We start from the raw sequence: 19,943 nt of genomic DNA, 5'->3' as shown, positions 1-19,943 counted from the left end.
ATCTTCACCTTGTTGGCTTAGGATCAGACTTCCTTAACAGAACTCCCATAGCACAAGAAATAAAAGCAAAAATCAATAACTGGGATAGATTCAAACTAAAAGCTTTCTCTCAGCAAAGGAAACTATCAGTAATGTGAAGAGAGAGCCTACAGAGTGGGAGAAAATCTTTGCCACTCATACTTCAGATAGAGCACTAATTTCCAGAATACATAAAGAACTCAAAAAACTCTACACCAAGAATACAAATAATCCAATCAGCAAATGGGCTAAGGAAATGAACAGACACTTCACAGAAGAAGATGTACAAGCAATCAACAGATATACAAAAAAATGTTCAACCTCTCTAGTAATAAGAGAAATGCAAATCAAAACTACCCTAAGATTCCATCTGACCCCAATTAGAATGGCGATTATCAAGAACACAAGCAACAATATGTGTTGGCGAGGATGTGGGGAAAAAGGTACACTCATACATTGCTGGTGAGGTTGCAAATTAGTTCAGCCACTCTGGAAAGCAGTATGGACATTCCTCAGAAAGCTTGGAATGGAACCACCATTTGACCCAGCTATCCCACTCCTTGGCCTATACCAAAAGGACTTAAAATCAGCCACATCAATGTTCATTGCTGCTCAATTCACCATAGCCAGATTATGGAACCAACCTATATGCCCTTCAGGTGATGAATGGATAAAGAAACTGTGGCATATATACAATGGAATATTACTCCGCCATGAAGAATGATAAAATTATGGCATTTGCAGGCAAATGGATGAAACTGGAGAATATCATGCTAAGTGAGATAAGCCAATCTCAAAAAACTAAAGGATGAACGATCTTGCTGATAAGCAAATGATGACACATAATGGGGGGGTGGGCGGGGTCAGTGTTAGTGTTAGTGTTAGGGTTAGGGTTAGGGTTAGGGAGGGTGGCAAGAATGGAAGAAGGATGGACTGTATAGAGGGAAAAGAGGGGTGAGGAGGAAGGAAAAGCTAACAGAACGAATCAAACAACATTACCCTATGTAAATTTATGATTACACAAATGTTATGCCTTTACTTCATGTACAGAGAAACAACATGTATCCCATTTGTTTACAATAAAAAAATTTTTTAAATATATATATATATATATATATATCTTCAGAAATATTCAGTGTTAAGTTAGAAAGTGAACTGTCATGAAATGTTGAGTATCATTTAACTTCTTGGGCTGACATTCCAGAGAACTGTACCCAAGAACAACATTAGTTTTTTAAAAAATTCAAGAGATGAGAGAAATTTGAATTAGGAAATTTATAATTAAAATTAAACTTAAAATACTTGGGTCAATAAGAATTCAAAGAAAACCAAAACTTATTTATAACTTCTAAAGCAAAACATGGAGGCACTAATCAGAATGGATGCCAGATGACTAAGGACAATGAGACGTCACTGACTACCTACACTGGCCTGCCCACTTGGCCCTGGTAATGTTCATCACTGGGAAAACCTATTTCCAAACAAATTGTCTCCTTTATTCAACTTCTCAGTTCTCTCACACTAGGGAAGTGATTAGGTTGCCTCCATGATGCATAAGACTTCAGACTTGAAAGAAGTCTGTAGATGTCTTTATATCTCCTTCCAAAATGGACATGCAGATTTACCATCAAATGTCACTTGTTTTCTTTTTCCATACAGGAATAACCAAAGTTTTAACTCTCTTTATATATTCCTCATTAAGCACTATTTCTTATTTGTCTCTGAAAATTTTCTAGCTTTTCGCACACACTAAATGGCAGAATCCAAAAATTTATGTGACTTGTTAACAACACCCTGATTTAAGCCAAAATCATAGTGTGATTACATAAAAAGCAAAAAGCACAGTGGGAATGCTGTATAAAGCTTCCATGAAAGCATTGTGTTTTGCACGATTTTTTCACTCCCCAAGGAGTCACATAGGTATTTGTGCCCACATACACAAATTCAAGACCATAAAAGTCCATTTTAAAATCTGTAACAGATCAAAGTATTATGAAGAAACCTGAAGGCAGAAAAAGTATCAAATTTGAGAAGCCATGTGATCCAAGTAAGGATGTTAACAAGCAACTAAAAATGTAGGAATGGAGCTCAAAAGAGAGGTCAGACCTAGGACATATTAATTTGTAAATCAAATATATAGAGGTAATAGCTTGGAGTCAAAGAAAATATAAAATATCTGAATAAAAAGAGTAAATATTTGAGTATTTGTCAACATTTATTCATTGCCTTACATGCATAGGCCCTGAGCTTGCTGGGATTACAGTAATGAACAATGAGACAGGTCCCTGCTTTTAAGAAGAAGACTTGAAGCAAAGAAAATTAAGTTCAGCATTTTTAAGATCATTCCTAAATAACTTTTATAATACCCATTATTGGGTCTTTCTTCCACTGTCTTTTCTAACTGTATTTTTCTAAACATTTTATTGTCCTCTTTCCCAAATGGATCTGTACAATCTTTCCCCCTTTATATTCATGCCATTAGACTACATGTGGCCAGTTCTCAGTCTCTCCTGTGGATCAGCAAATTCCACACAGCTGTTAAGTCTAAATCTCTCCATGTTCACTGAGTCACAGATACTCTGCTTATTTGTACGGATGTTTTAACCCTAATGAATTCATTCATGTCTATGTCTTTAGCTTCTATAAAAAAGAAGATGGATTCCAAACACTTGTCTACCAGGACTTAATACTGAACTTTAATAAGCTGACATCTCAACATAGATGCCCCAAACTGAGTGTATGATATCCTTCCTGAAAACCTTATTTTTCCCCCCTGTGAATGACAGTACTTTTCCACTTGTGTGAGCCAAAAATCTAGGATTCATCTATACAACTTTCTACTTCACCCCCATATGAAATCGATTCACAAATTCTATCTGTGCTGTCTTCTTAGTTTACCTCACTTTTCTTCACATCAACAATATTCCCCTAGAAACACAAACCATCATCTCTTGCTACACTACAGTAACAGCGACCTATTGGTCTTCTCCACTGACACTTTTCTGCAAAACTCCATTGTCTTCCCACAGACATGTGCTTGGTGTCCTTGAATGCTTTAGTCCATAAAGTCCTTCTTCCTTACCCAAAATGAACATTTATTTTTTTATTATTATTCTTTATTGTAAACAAATGGGATACATCTTGTTTCTCTATTTGTACATGAAGTCAAGGCATACCATTTGTGTAATCATAAATATACATAGAGTAATGTTGTTTGATTCATTCTGTTATTTTGTTCCCTTTCCCCCTCACCCCTGCCACCCCTCTTTTCCCTCTATACAGTCCATCCTTCCTTCTGCTCCGAGAAGCTAGCCTTGAAAGGCGCCTCCCGCCGGAGGGAGCAGGGCTCCTTGGGGAAGTCCCTGGCTGCCCTGTCCTGGTCCCTGAAGCTGCCTGTGGGCCAGAGCTCGCTGCTGGCTCCGGGACTTGGAGCTGGTTCTGTGCAGAAAGGCTCTCACTGGGGGGCCTCCTCCGAGAAGCTGGCCGTGTGGGAGGAGCCCACCACTGGAGTGCGCTGGGCTACCTGGGGAAGACTCTTGCTGCCCTGCCCTGCTCTGATAAGCCGCCCCTATCCGGGCCTGCCGCCCAGGCCAAGCTTCACCTGGTGGGGGAGACTCACCCTGTGGCTCTATCTTAGTCCGAGTCTCTCAATGCCTCCCCTTCTTGAATCCTGGGTTCTGGAGCGACTGGAGATACAGTCACCCTCTAGTCTGCCATCTTGGATCGCCTGAACTTTTATTTTACTCTTCATATTTTAATATTAGCTATCATCTCTGTAGGCCCAACTCAGATGTGTATTCATCTCTCTTATGAATCCTTCCCTAACTCTCCAATCAAAATTTATTTTTTGTCCTACCACCATATTATGTTGTTCATAATCTGATTCCATCTGTTATTTCATTTTGCTTTTATTATTTATTCCTATGCCTCCCTCTGAGATGTACGGGAAATGTCTTCATCATCTTAACATGCCCCCTCATCCTCCTACAGAGAGCCTGATTCAGCATTACACATACAGCCTGAGCCCAGTGAATGGTGAATTACCAGTGACTGTCACATGGGAAAAATGTCACATTCAAGCATAAGAAGAACAGTTAGGACAAGAGTAAATTTAAGAAAGGACAAGTGCAGCAGGAAACCCTCATTCATCACTCCATAGATAGCTACCAGGCAGGTTTATGCTCTGTGAGAACAAAGTCATGATCAAAACTCTTCCACACTTGTAATTCCATACATCTTGCCCAAGATAATCCCACAATGCACTTGGAGATCTCTCCAAATCTTATTGATTCCAATAATTTCTACTTCCTTGCAATGTATCTTTCTTGAGATTATATATGAAAAATATCAGTTCATCAAACAGGACCTTTTATCTAATTTCTTCATTTTGTAGATGAGGAAACTAAGAGCCCAGATTAAACATACTGCTTATATCACAATATTGGCCAGTGGCACAACCAAGACGGCAACACAATAACCTTCATCGAGTGAATTGGTACTCCATGATCTGTATAAAATCAAAAAGGTCACAGGCATGGGGAGCTGGAATGGCTGGAATTCATCTTCCACTGGTTGAGGAATGTGGCTCACTCCCTGTAAACTAAGGAAATCTGCCTTTGGGTGTGAGACCACAGCCCTGAACCAGATGGCATGGAAGAACCATGCCAGGAAGAGCATCCTTGTTGCTCTGGCAGAGACTTTGTAGCCCTTTTAACAAGAGCCAAGCAGCTGGAGGGTGGGACATTGCCAGACAGGGACCCCACCTTTCACATGGTCAGAAGCCAGTCTGTTCTTCAAGGCCATTCTAAAACACACACACACACACACACAATGTAAACATATATGTGAAGCATTTTCTAAAATCCTAAAATGGAGATATTTTGTGCTTTCTAAAAGCTTGGATTAAAAAACATAATTTCTAAAAAAATCAAAAAAATCATAGCCACAAACATGAATAACATACTGCAGGATTCTGAGGAACCACTCCCCAAAATTCTTAACATTCCTAAATCAGTACAAACATTTTCTCTGCAGTCTTCTTCATGAAAGCAATGGATTTGCTAAAACTGAGCCCATACAATACTTACATCAAATATTTACATTTGCCAATGTTCCTATTCAATGCAAGACTTTTAAACTAATGCCCAATAAACAAATGAGATGAAATGAAGGGAAAGAACTAGAAGATAGTGATTATTCCTCAGACTGTCTCCTGCTAACTCATCCTGTATGCATCCACTAATGAGCACAGAAGACAAATTCTTACCACTTCTGCTCTCTGACACTCACGTATCTAACAGAAAACTATTATTAGGAAATATAGCAGAGGAATAAGCCCTGCTAATGAGTCCAAAATTCTCAATAGCTATTTGCCTATAAGTTCATCAAGACAGATTTTACCAAAGCCAAAAATGAGCTTATAAGGAAAGCTCCTCAAAGCCCAGAATGATTTTAAAAGTGAAATAAAATATCCTTTCAATATTAAGGGCTTTTGGGCAATGTATTTCTATTGACAAGCATCATGTCAAACAGAAAAATCACTTTTAATGTACTAGACCAATGATCAAAAATGACTAACTTACAGGGAGAGTGGCATATATTTAGTTATGCCCCAGTTGGCAAAAAATGTATTTGCTTTATGTTACCTGCAGGCCACATCTACAGCTCATTTGGTATGTGCAAACACAACACATGCTCCCATGTAGGTATTTTTGTTACATAAAAAAAAGTCCAGCATCTGAGAAAAAAGCGAGGGATGCTTCATTCCATATTCAGTTTTATCACCCTGGTCATTTTCTGCTTTGTCATCTACTTCTGAGGCTGGAATTAAGACTGGACAGTCTCAGAATAAACCTATCTTTTGGCATGACCAGCCAATGTATAAGTAAGCTAGGATAGTAATGGGGCTAGAATACATCCAAGCCATGGTATGAGCCTCAGATCACGAATCAAATAAAAATCCCATCCAATTAAGGGCTCTATTCTTTGAACAAAACAAGTTTATCTGCTGTCATGTTTGGATATTGAAAAAAGATTTCTTGCATTTTGTCTCTCATCTGCTATCCATTACTTGTACACTTAAAAAAAGTGTTTCACTGTTTAGGTATGCACACATGCCCCCAAAACCACTTTTCTACATCATGAGGGCACAATTTCATATTAAAATAATGCAAAAATATAGGACAGAACTGGTAAATTTCTTCTTACCAAATTCATAAAATGTGATGTGATTTTTAAAACAGTTGCTATTATCTACTACGTGCAACACATTGCTTTCCACACAAGATTAATCCTCATGCAACCCTTACAAATAAGCATCGCAAACACTCTTATACAGACGAGAAAAGTAAGACTCAAAGAGATAATATACCTCATAGAAAGTCAAAGAGCTGGTAAGTAGAGGAATCACATCTGGAGTTTACAATTCCTGGACCAACCCCAAACATTAAATACTCTGAATCCTACTCATTTGCCTTCAAAAGCATCTTTACATTTAAAAAACAAAATTGGTAAGTAAAATAATTTCCTTCATTTGGCAAAATCAGTGAAAGAGCTTCCAGAAGTGCTTTTGACCTAAATACCTATATTTTACCATGGGGATATGAGTTGAGCAAAGAGCTTTAAGTACTGCCTATGCAACTGAGGGACAGGGGTGATATTCTCAACAGTAAAACATTAAAACTCAGTAGAAGCAAAATTCAATGCAGAACTCATAATAAGCTACGGGGAGTCTCAGAACCTCATGGAAGTCAACATCATAATGCCAGGATGGACATAGACTGGCCAGGGGAAATGTGTAAGAGAAATGGGAGATCGACGTTAAAGTTCAGACTAATCTGGTGCTCGTAATGGTAAATTGGGATGAGGAACTACCAAAATGTGGCAAGTGTAAATTACCTATTTGCTTTATTTTGGTGTTTGAATAAGGGAGGAAATGTAACACAGTCCCACTTTTTCACGAGGGACTGTATCTGATAATGCAACCTGGGGATTTAGAAATATGTAAGAGAGCAATGTTCTCAAAGTTAGTTCACAGACTCCTAGGAGTCCTCAAGACCTTTACAGGGGTCCAAAAGGTCAAAAGTATTACCAAAACAATCCTTTGACATTATTATGCATTACTAATTCTAACCAAAATAAAAAAACAGAGCACTAATCACCTTAATTCTAAAAGGTCTTTTTAAAGCAGTAAGAATTATAAATTTCATTAAAACTCAACCCTTGAATTCACATCTTTTTAATATTCTGTGTGAGGAAGTAGAAAGCATAAAGTACTTCTGAGGTATGAAGTTTCAGCAAAGGAACAAAACTCATGCAACTAAGTTGCAAACAGAACTTTTACTGAATGACACTTTTACTTTGACAAACGACTGACAGACAAAACTATGGTTTTGCAGATGTTGGTTTAGTAGATGTGTTCCTGAAATTAAAACAAGATAATCAGTTCAAGAAAAATAATTTATGGTATTTATTACCAATAATAAAACTCTAACTTTCAGATTAAAATTAGAATTTTGGAAAACTTACACTTGCTACAGTGCACTTGATAGCTTCCCAATATTTAAAGACCTTTCTGAGAAAACAGGTGGTATTATTACTGAATATGATGATTTTGATCTCTTACAGTGCAATGTATCAATATCTGAAAGACCCGCATAACACAATTTACCAATATTTTCAAAGGGTCAAATGTATAATGTCAGGAAATCATATAGAGGCAAAAGATCCATTCAGAATGAAACACCAATGTACTTTGACTTAACAGAAACCTTTAAGGAACCACCACTTGTCAAGTTTTGGTATAGTATTAGAGAAGAATTTCCACAATTACCTGAACAACCTATTATAATGATTCTTCCAACTACACATCTGTGAGAGGCCCAATTTTCTGAACACATATCAACTAAAATAGCATTTGACAGCAGATGAATGCAGAGATATGTGAAACCCAGCTGTCTTCCCTTAAATCAGATGTGAAAGAATTTTGCAAAAACATAAAACTTTCCTCACTAAAGTTCTTGGTTTTAGAAAATCATTATTTCTCATAAAAAATATGTTACTTTGTCAACATGTAATATGCTTACTGTTAAATATATTTTCATGTACGTTAAAGTCTCAGTACTAATGTCTAATCCAAAAATATTAATTAATATAAACCACATGGACTTAAGCTTGCTGGAGTCCTTGAGGATGTAAGACAGCAAAATCCTACGGACAAAAGTTGGAAACACTGAAATAGAGTTCTATATTCCATGTGGAGAAGAGGAAATGTGCCTGGTGACCATAGCTCCTTCTGCTTTTAATCAGAAAGTACTCGGATGGAATATTAAATATCTTGTTTGTATACTCTGGAGCGGCAAGTAAATTTCAACTAGGGTTCACTCCTTTGGGCTGGGGAGATCCCTCAGACTTCAATAGCAGTAGCTTCTTGAAACTCCTCTAAAGTGTTCTTACTCAGCAGGTAGAAAATGGAAAGAAGGGGGAAGAGAAAGGCAGCAGCACCAGGTAAGGCAGGTAGTAAAGCTAAGCATTTCTACCTGGTGCGAATCAAGTCACTGGGCAATCTTTCCAGGGACAGTCATCATTCAAAAGTGTATTATTTAGTCTCCAGGTGTTAGAGTGGTTTCTACTTTTTATTTAACATTGATTTATAATCTCATTCCATTATGACCTAACAGAAGGCAAGGTATTATCTGTGTGTGTGTTTGTGTGTGTGTGTGTGTGTGTGTGTGTGTGTGTGTGTGTGTGTGTGTGTGTGTGTTTTCTAAGATTTGCTTTGCAGGCCTAAAATATGCTCTATTTTAGAAAATGTTCATGAGCTGCTGAGAAATAAATGTATTCAGTCATTGATGGATGAAATGAAATATTCTATGTGTCTTAAGGTGAGATGGGGGAAGAGGAAGGATTAACACCCATTCTTAAGAGACAACAAACATGCTAACTGAAGAACTGAGAGTCTCAATATCCCTGGAACTACCTACCAGTCTTGCTAGGAAGAATAACTGCTAACTACTAGTTTGATTTAAAAGAAGTCCTGACCTGTGGAAACTGAGACAATGAGCTGGCAATGTTCCCTGGACAAAGCATCAACACTCAACCATTTGCCCAATATGGAAGCATTCAGAATCTGGAAAGGAAGGAAATTAGGGCTTAAACTCAACTTGGCAATTAATGGCTTCATTTTTTGGCCTAACTCACAAAGCCACATGTATGTTCTATAAATGTATTCATTAAAACTTTTAAAGTTATGTAGAGTTAAGATGTATTAGATTTTGGTAGCACCTTTCTTCAGGAATTATAAAACATCATGCAATTACTATTACTGGTGGCAATTAATGAATAATGCTCCTTTAAAAAATGAAAGACAAAGAAATTTTTTCAGAGAATGGAGAGGAAAAAAAAAAAATCACAGCCAGAAGCAGCAACTTGTTTAAAGGATCAAAATTTAGTGCCAGAGTCGCTTCAGAAATACACTTCTGTAACACTGTGGAACCCAGAACAGTGCCTAACAAGATGCTGGCTTGGTTCACTAATGATTTGTTAGACATCACCTGCACTCCTTCCAGAGAAAGTATTGACAGAACAGTAGATTAGCATTTTTAAGAAGATAATACATTGATATGTGTTATGAATTTTCATAGTCCATCCCCCCAACTTAGCATATCCCCTAGCAAACTATTGATAATAAATAACTTTGTTTTAAGTGTTTAATAGCTAGGGCTGGAGCACAAAGGACATTTTTCTTTAAGAAATGTAGATGTGTTTTCTTGTTTTTTTTTTATTAAAAATAGAAAAAAAGGAGTTGGAAGAAGATGGTTAATTGCAATAATGAACATTGTTGAAGTGGAAATTACTGATTGAAGGAAAAAACCCTTCAAGTCAAGGGACACAAAGGAGAGGACGGACATTTATAATTTAGAAGGTCCAACGCTCAACATACATTTGTTGAGTGACTTCTTCCCTAAGGGGAACAGAGGGAAAGGAAGTATGTTCTCCAGAGAATTCACTGAGATCTATCAGCAAATACCTCACACCTCTCTTCCTCAGGCACAGACCCTTAAGGTTAAGGTGAGTTATCTGTACGGGCTTTTTCAAGTAGAACCATGTGGCTCAGAGTCTCCCATGTAGACTGAAGAGAGGTTTAGTTCAAAGTCTTCCAATCTTAGAAAAAGAATGGCATTAATGCCAGAGTTATATTAAACAGTAGCAGTGGTCGATTTATGTATAGTGTGAAAAGTAACTCTGGCTTGGACCTAAGTAGTCATAGTGTAATCTTTTTTGTAAATAGTAATCATTGTTTATAAAGACAGATTAACATTATTTTAAAGCTACTGTTAAATAATGTATTAAAGTACTTAAGATGGTAATACAATGGTGTCAGAGGCCACTCTCCACCTGTAGGGAAAACAAGATCATGACGCAAACCCGTCTCACCCACCGAAGTATTTCTTTTGACTTGCACCGTATTTTAATGATGGCATATTTGGCATAGAAATCTAGCTTTGCAGCTACTCCTGGAAAAATAAAATTATGCAATCTATAAAAAGTAGACCTGCATTCCAGAATGACAGTAATCAGCACATATGACCCATGATACCACACTTACACACCACCCAAGTGTACCCTCCGCTATCTAGTGTGCATTACCCCTTGCTGCCCTCATGCAGCCCATTACATTCAGGGAATTTGATTTTTCCCTATTCAGCTCCACTGGTGGTTGAGGGGGCCTGCTGTCTCACAAAGAAGTATCTCAGGGTTCTCTCTCTTTGGTGCCAGTCACATAAAGTATAGGCTGAGAATACAGAAAGAAGCAACTTCTTTGGGTCTACCTTTGGAAACCAAATGTGAATATAATGAAAACTATATGATTGTCCAATTACATCAAGATTCTTCCCACAAAGAAAGAGAAAGCTAAAACCTCTGTTATTGGTAACTCTTTAGGTCAAATACATTTGATAACATTCAATAAAGCAGTAACATGCCTAAAAATGCAAACTGAAGAACTAGCATTTTCTGGACTCAGCATATCTAGACTGCTATTACAGCCAGGGAATGCTAAAACACCTGGAACAATGTGATAGTTGGCCTGGCTACTTAAGTTTTGCTGTTACATACCCTAAAGAAATGAAGCCAAGGTCATTCCTTTTAATATCTATAAGCTTTTAACTTTCTGCAAAGATCACAGGGATCAATTGGACATCTGACTATTTCTTTGCATTGGTTATTAGGAATGAATAAAATACTCATAGATACATTGATAATAGTAGATTACACTCTGGAAATAAAAGTTAGGATGCTTAAATATGAAAATACAATGACTTGTTAGATTCTGGAATTTTTTTTTTTTTTTTTTTTTTTTTTTTTTTTTTTTTTTTTTTTACTATTAGAAGCTGACATAGTAGAAATGAATAGAAATTATTTGGAACTCATGCAAGCTTTACCCATAATGTCTAGAAATCTACTTATTGATGAAAATAGCATTTACATGTTAAGTAATCTGTGTTGTTATCCAGGTTGACAAAGGAAAGAACGATTCATTGCATATTCTGGAGGTTATACAACTTTACACCATTTACCATTTCTTAACTTTGAGATAAATGGCAGAAAGGATGGCCACCAACTTTCATCAGAGGCTTCTTGAATGGTGGCTTGTATGAATGCAATCTTCCCTAGAATCTTTTGCTTAGTGTGCTTATTTACTAGGTCTGAGACTTGTTTTCCAAACTTAGAGACAGTAACTAATACTTTTCAAGTTTTTTAAGCTTCAGAATCCAGTGGGAAGTTTACATGTACGGGAACATGGAAGAAAATGTATAAACATCATTCCAACTACTTATTCCCAACATATGTGAAACAACTTCATTGGCCTGTTCCTTTCTAAAGCAGTCTGATTTCAAAGGTCTAATAGGTAGATTTTTTTTTTAACTTTTAGTATTCAAAGCATTTTTGAACAAAGGTCAAAATATAAAATTCTAGCATATTCCAAATGCAAAATGGAAAATTAATGCCACCTAGCAATCAGAAAAATGATCTGTCATAGTAGAGCACCTTATAATAGCTGTACATTTGTCTTTGACCTGATAAATTGGGTCATGTCTAAGTCATTGTATCTCTCACAGCTTCTGGCACAGGACTGTACATCTGAAAGGTGCCAGTAAATACTCCAATACTTGAAAACTACGGAAAATTTGAAAATAAAATGTATACACATATTGCCAAAAAGTTCTTTAATTTTTTCAGATTAAGAAATGTCTTGAAAATGTCTTGTTTTAGTCACATGCTATAATAACTTGCCAATATACACCATCAATATAATGTAATGGAGAAAAATTATAACCACAAATACCACTTAAAATTTAGTATAGAGGGGTTAGAGATGTAGCATAGCTTAGTGGTAGAACTTACGCTTAGCATGTGCTAGGCCTTGAATTCAATTCCCAGCACCAAACAAGAAAAAAATAATTAAGTATAGGGAATGATTCAGTTTATTTTTCTATTTGTTGTAAGTATAATCTTTAGACAAATACTCACAGGTAAGTGGCTACTTAGGTTTAAATTTACTTGTTTTATATGATTACCTGAACAAGTATGGCCCATAAAAAACCAGGCATTAAAAGATTCAGGCACACAGCCTCCGTAGAGAAACCAACTTCCTTCTAATTCTCTTCTTCACATTACCTTGTTTTCTCCAGAAGGAATAAAAGTATGAATCAATGCTGCTGTACTTTACATATGAGATGTTCCCCAAAAACTCACCTGTGAGACAATGTGAGAAAGAGGTGAAGCGGCTGGATGATAAGAGCCTTAACTAATCAGTGTGTTAATCCACTTGAATGGATTAACTGGGTGGTAACTATAGGCAGGTAGGGTGTGGCTAGAGGAGGTGGGTCACTGGGGCAGCAGTTTGGGTGCATATTATCCCAGGTAAGAGAAGCACACTCTGCTTCCTTGTTGCCAAGCCTTCTGCCATGTTCACCTCGGGCTCAGAGCAGTGGAGTTGACCATCTAGGGACTAAAACCTCGGAAACCATGAACCCCACATAAACTTTTCCTCCTCTAGAATTGTTCTTATCAGGTCTCTTGGTCACAGAGGTGAAAGAGCTGACCAAGACAAATGCCTAGTGCATGATTTAGTGTGACCGAGAGTGCAGTGACAAGAAGCACACGAGAAGTCACTTCGTCTCTCTTCCTCCTTATCCTACTATAGTGACAGAGTGATGGGGCAGAAGAATAGAACTTGTGGGTCAAACAATATGGCCGGAATTCTCAAAGTCAGCTCCAATCTCTTGACCCTGGTGCCCACGAAGCCACAGTTCTGAAAAAAGCTGGAACACGCACTGTGGGTTTCCAGAGACGACATCATCTTACCCTCAACAACTCAGGCTGTGACTGTAGGACTTCACAACTGCATCCAGGACACAAAGGCACAGGCACAGGAGCTGTGGCCACCTACGTCACTTAAAACCTATTAACTCTCACCATGAGGCTTTCGCCCTCACTACCTGCACAAGCTCTCTGTTAAGGAGCCCAAGAGGGAAATGCTGCTACACAGTATTCAGACTTTGGAAGCCAGGCCACATTGAGAAACAGTACATGAGACGTACACACCTTTCCAAGTATAAGCCTGGAATCATGTACAGTGCTTATGAGGAGCACAACACAAAGAGGAGATCTGAGTCAAAATATCCAGATCCAACAACTGGATGGGTCTCTCTTAACAATTCTTCACTTATAAGGGATAAGTCTAAGATCCTCTCCTTTGGCTTAAAACACTAAGGTTATGAACAGTGCAGGAGACTGGGAAATGGCACTACAGTTATTGTACCAGGAACAACTTTGAAATTAAGTTGCTTGCACCATTTATTTTTTGTCATCTGAACCCTGAGTATCCCTATTCAATGTCTTCTGCCCTTTTTCTACTTCAGTCACATCTGGTTTGCCATTAAAGCCCTAATTCAAATGTAATGTCCTTAGTGGTACACAGAACATGCCCAAGTCTTCCCATTTCCTGTAGCCACAGCCTTAATCATGAGTCTCAGCAGTCCTTCCCATGAAAAGGTGAAGAGTGTCTCCATTCCCTCAGAGTACTGGTTGGCTATGTGGCTTGCTTTAATCAACAGAATGCTGCTGAAATGTGACAGTTTTGAGCCTAGATAGCAAAAGCTCTGAGCACTTCTGCTTGCTCCTTGGACTTTGCTTCATCACGAGAGAAAACCCAGATTAGCCTGCTGGAGGATGAGAAACCACTAGAAATAAATCTTCCCAAATGAGTTCATTATGGAATCCTACAACCTGCTGACCACCCAATACCCAAAAGTACCCAGACGAAATCAGGGGAGATAAGTTCTCAATCTGTGGCTAAAACATGAATAAACACATGTGTATAAACACATGTAGAAACCAGAAGGGAAACAACAGTAAAGGCTCATGATTCTAAGCTAGCAAGCTTATGGTGCCTTGTTACGTAGCACCTGTCATCTGATACAGGCATATGCCCTGATCTTGAGTCTTCATAATGCATAGAAGGTGCGGTTCAGTGTCCCCACGGTACATGTTCTCAGGGATAGAGCTTATCACATCCCATCACAGCTAAACCTAGGTATGTCCCACATCATGAACACCTTGGGGAACATTTCACCTTCATCTTTGCTTCTCCAAATTCCTGACTTCTATGTAGATGTCTAAACGCCCATTGAATGACAATTAACAAGTGTCAGTTCAGAAAATATTCTAAATAAGAGAACGGTATTAGAAGCTTTTACAAGATGAAACAACTTTTCTACTTGGTTAGCAGTAGAGAAAAAAATGCAGCCAGGAATGCCAGCAACAAAAAGGGACATTTCACACAGAAGAAAGCACAGCTGGGCAGAGAGAGGCAGGGTTCTGAAGAAGGGGCACAGCTCAGTGCAATTCAGACAGCATTCTAACCTGCAGACTGGGATATCAACTGACTCAAGCACTCAACAATCGTCAGCCTTCAACGAAGAGTGTTGTAACAATCAAGTGAGACTTATAATTGGACAAGGAGTTTAGCTACAGAACTAGGGAAAGAATAGCAAGAGGTGTGTGTTTCCAGCAAATTAAATGATGATGAGCCTCTAACATTACGAGGGTGCTCTCCTACTACTAAGAGCCACAGTGGGATAACCAAGAGTAAAAGCTGCAAATCTAATTTTTTCAGGGGGCAAGGAATGTTGCTCCCCTAGAGTTGCTAATCCACAGCAGTGTATTTCCAGATCCTCTTATGTCAGAGAAGTCTGAGGGTTCTGCTCTGAATGTGTTGGGTAGTCTGCTCAGTTCACTAGAGGCTGTGAAAAATCTATCATTTCAGAAATTACTTTAGGGGATAAACTTTCCCCCATAAAGAAACTGGGCACTGTGCCCAGAAATACACACAAAATAAAGGATTTATTCCTATTCAAGTAGTTGTTATGCTTAAAACTAAAAACCCCAAAGAAAAAGAGCTTATGACCAATACTGAATATCCAGTTCCTTAAAAAAACAAATCACTTCCCTAAAGAGGCCCCTCCTCTTTAAAGTTAAGTTAAAATCTTAACTTCAGAGATACCTTTCATAGTGAACTCCCCATCATCCATGCTCTACTAGAAAAATTCAACTATCTGGCTATATAAATCACTGCCCTGACCCTCAAGATATAAGAGCTTCCTGTTGGTAGCAAGCCTGTCACCTCAGATCAGTTGAAATGGTGGAATAACCCAATGTCACCACATTTATTTTTCCACCCCAGCAGGGTGGAAAACCTCACCAGGTAGTCAGAGTTACCCAAAGTGGTGCTCAAGGATCCTCACTAAGGAATTGTCTAGCACACAAGTGATACTAAGAACAAATCCTTGTGTTTATGATCTCATCCAACACTAGAAACTAAACCCTTTAGTTCAAGAACCTTTATTAGGTGGCCACAGCCCCCTTTCTTGCTCAGATGCTTTTTCTCAACCCAGATAAATCATTTTGCCTTCATTATAAGAAGGGCACTGGGACAATGCAAGCATCCCCACCACAAATTAGCCACAAAGCAGGGTGTCAGGCAAATGCTCACCTTTCTTTCTGCAAACTCTATACTTTACAAGATTATCCTCACATCAGGACTGTGTTGCAGGATGTGAAAACAGTGCTGCACAAAAAAGAAATGCTGGATTCTTGAGAACGGTAAAGACCGGCATGCCAGGAAGACACAGAGAAGACTATACTTTGCACAGGTTAAACTGCATTCTTGGATGAGCTTCAGTCATGAAACCTCATAGGATTATTTGCAAAATTGTCTATATAGATATATATGGGCATGTTGATAAATCCATAACTGTCATCAGGGTCTCAGGATGTTGTCCCCAAATTTAAGAATCAGTGTTATATAGGGCCAAACCATTCTACACCAAGAATCCTTGAATCAGGATGCAAATTACAATTGGATATTGCATATGATCATAGTATAATGCTCAGTGTTAATTTGGAAACAAAGCAATATCATGAAAACTTCTTGCCCAGTCCTCTTACATATAGTTTAATAGGAACTGAAAACTTTTTTTCACTTATTTAGAAATTATGAGTGTAAGATAATTTCCAAATAAAACAAAAGATATGAAACACCTAGAAAAAAGTTGACAAGTTAAACTACTTAAAAAATATAAAGACAAAATAATATTTAATCAAAAAAGCTATTTATAATATATAATGAATACTTCAAAAAAAACTAGAAAAACAACTCAATAAAAAGACATGAAGGAAAACTTACCAGCAAAGAACAAATGATCAACAAAAATATGCGAAGGTAGTTGATCCTGTTGGTTATCAGGGAAAGACAAATTAAAATTACAATGAAGCATCACTGCACCCTCATAGAAAATAGCAAAAGCAAAAACTAATAGTATTAAGTAGAATAGGAAGTGGAGAAACCAAAACCCTAAAGACAGAAATGTGAGTTGGCACAACTGATTTGCAAAACTACTTCTGATATCTGATTAAACTGAAAATTAGTATAATCCTGTGATCCACTCATATATGTTAAGATGAGTAGTGCATAGGTACACTGGGATAGGTGTGTAAGGAAGTTCACTGCACCTTTCTTCACACTAGCCCTCAATTCTAAACAACACAAGTGGTCAACAGAAGAGATGACTGATGTCTGGTACACTTACATGCAGGAATTCATACAATTATAAAAACTAACAAATTATAGATTCATGAAATGACATGGATCAATCTTAAAGAGAATGTTGACTGAAAGCTTTTGGACTCAATCCCGTTATGTGTATATTCCTATATAGTTCATAAAATGAAGTTAAAATACTACAAATACTAAGCTAACATTTAGAATTCTGTATTAAGGTAGTAAAGAAAAACAAAGAATAACAAATTCAGGATCGTACTTTCTTTTGGAGTGAAGACTTCTAGGGTGCAGGCAACACATGATTTCTTGAACAGGGAAGCAGTTTTGCAGAGGTAGAGGTAGACATTAGACAACTTATTTTTTTTCTTTACATATTTCATGCACGTTTGTATATATGTATGTGTACATGCATACATATATAAGTATGTGTACATATGTATGTATCCCATTTTTAAATATTTAAATGTTTTAAATATTTATTGTTTAAATGTTTTAAATGTTTAAGAAATGAATGTCCAATGAAATAGAACCACAAATCCAAAATGTTAACTACTTAAAAAACAAGTTGGTACCAAAATTAGAACCACAAAGTATCCTTGGAGGAGGCAAAAAGAAAAGTTAGTGCAGTCACATTCAATATTAAAATTCATTGAAGAACCCATTAAAAGGCAATATCTAGAAAACATATCTCAAAAATATTGTGCTTCTACGTCAAGAAAGACAACTAAAAAAAAAAAAAAAAAAAAAAACACAGTAGAAGTATTCTCCAGATTTGGAATTTGACTCTGTCCACTTTTGATGGCTAGGGAGATGTATTTGGCACTAGTGAACCTAAAGAAGCTAATAATTCCTCTATAGTTTTGCATCTAAATAATGCAGTCATCATTTAAGAAATATATAGGTAGCAAAGTGCTCACATAAGAATGGACTATTAAGATGAATCTGAGTGAGTTCACACCAAAATCCTACTAACTTACAGGCTGATAACAGTGCTATTAGCAAAGATTTAAAAGGCCCAGAATGGCCAAGCACAATTGCCTTAACTAATATCTCATGTTAAACAACAGCACAGGCTACTGCCTGAGAAACCCAAGAAGCTTAAAAGGTTCTTTCCCTTCACATAATCAATGAACTACTTGAGGAAGAAAATACAAAGGTAAGAACACTTCTCTTGAATAATTTTGGTTACTGAAAGAGCCCATAGAAAATACATGTCATTGTTTAAATTCCACATAAAACTCTCAGTGGGTGCCCTTTCTTTTTCTAGTAAACTATCATGCTTGAGGAATTGCATATTTTATACCAGAGGGCCTGAGGTTCCCTGGATGTTTGTTTAACATGATAGGGCAAACACTATACAGCCAATGGAGTACCATTCAGTTCACTTAGATCTTGGCCTCAGTGACAATGTGGGTGGTTTTCAAAATGCCCAGAATGACTCTTCTCCATTTACATTCTCATGGTTCCAGTATCACATAAAAATTCCCCAGAACCCTGTTAGGACTCTACAGGCACCCGCATTTATGCATAAAACCTGCCTAAAAACACCCAAGACTTAAAAAGTGTGGCTGGTCACCAACTTTCACTAGGCATCTGCAGCTCAGAAAAGTAGGAACAAAGAGCAAAAATACAACTTTAGTGGTCCTCAGTTATTTTAAAGGGCATCTATATCTGCCATTTACTTTTATTCCCTGGTTCTTTGGGGAGGAATATTTTGTTTTATGGAAGTCTCGTAAGCAAAGTATAGCAGACGTGCAGACTCAAGACTTCCCATCAATTTGGATACCATGTTCAGTAAAGCTCATTGGATTCAGGGTATTATTTTATTTTAAAAATTACACATGCTTAAGGGAAAACCTGTATATCCCAGAGATGTCCCTGTGAGATCTCCCCGCCACACACATACACACTTTCTTTTATTAATAAACTAGTGTATGTTTGTGTTCAGTGAAAATAATTTTAAATTTAAAATTGTTCTGACCACCTATCTAGGGAAAGATTCTAATTTTGAAAAGGACAACACATTTTGCTTTTATTGTTGAAATGTTAGATTTATTTTTAACTTTCAGTTAAAATCATAATAATATGCTGAAGAGTATATTTTGGTACATTAACAAAAAAATAAATAAAATAAAAGATTTTTGAACTGTGTGTGAAGGCACATGCCTATAATCCCAGCAGCTCAGGAGGCTGAGGCAGGAGGATCATGAGATCAAAGCCAGCCTCAGCAAAAGCGAGGCACTAAGCAACTCAGTGAGAACCTGCCTCTAAATAAAATACAAAATAGGGCTGGGGATGTGACTCAGTGGTTGAGTGCCCCCGAGTTCAATCCTTGGTACCAAAAAAAAAAAAAAAAAGATTTTTTAAAATGTTTTTTATTTTTTTAATTTATTTTCATTGTAAACAAATGGGATACATGTTGTTTCTCTTACAAAAAAAAAAAAAAAAAAAAACAATATTTTTGAGCCCATGCATGAAGGTCAATTGATCAGCACAGTCAAGGTACACCAGAAAAAAATCACCTAAAGCATTTGTTGGATGTAAATACCATACACTGGAATAAAGAGATAACTGTCCTAAATAAACATTCAATCCCGGAGTGCAGAAATGTGTCCCCTTGCAAACCTAATAGTATAAAGGAATTTTAAGGGAATAAAAAGTCATCCTAAAGATATAATTTCAAATTTATGGGAGATGTAAATTGGCTGGAATTTGAAGGGTAGACAGAAGTCATCAGGCAATGAAAAACACCACCACATTCTAGATGTTATGTAATGTGTGACCTAAGAGGTACAGAAAA

The 19,943-nt window shown here is 37.3% G+C and overlaps 1 protein-coding gene and 1 long non-coding RNA gene across 4 annotated transcripts in view; one reads left to right on the top strand and one right to left on the bottom strand.

The window, feature by feature from the left end:
- Positions 1-19,943, bottom strand: part of PARD3B (par-3 family cell polarity regulator beta) — a 1,072,202-nt gene that overhangs the window by 937,395 nt on the left and 114,864 nt on the right. Inside the window, exon 1 of one of the 3 annotated variants that reach the window (XM_079130567.1) lies at positions 9,058-9,256. The exons of the other annotated variants lie outside the window; for them this stretch is intronic. Within the exon in view, the coding sequence (XP_078986693.1) occupies positions 9,058-9,105 (48 nt within the window). The 5' untranslated portion in view covers positions 9,106-9,256. Of the gene's footprint in view, positions 1-9,057; positions 9,257-19,943 lie in introns of those variants that run through there. 3 annotated transcript variants of the gene reach the window in all.
- The window catches only part of LOC306655923, a 341,597-nt gene that overhangs the window by 225,381 nt on the left and 96,273 nt on the right, over positions 1-19,943 (top strand). The window lies entirely within an intron of this gene.

Source organism: Sciurus vulgaris (genome assembly GCF_902686455.1).
Source record: "Sciurus vulgaris genome assembly, chromosome: 3".
NCBI classification, from domain to species: domain Eukaryota; kingdom Metazoa; phylum Chordata; class Mammalia; order Rodentia; family Sciuridae; genus Sciurus; species Sciurus vulgaris.
Note: the sequence above shows the minus strand (reverse complement) of the source record. Positions and strands in the feature narration are given on the sequence as shown.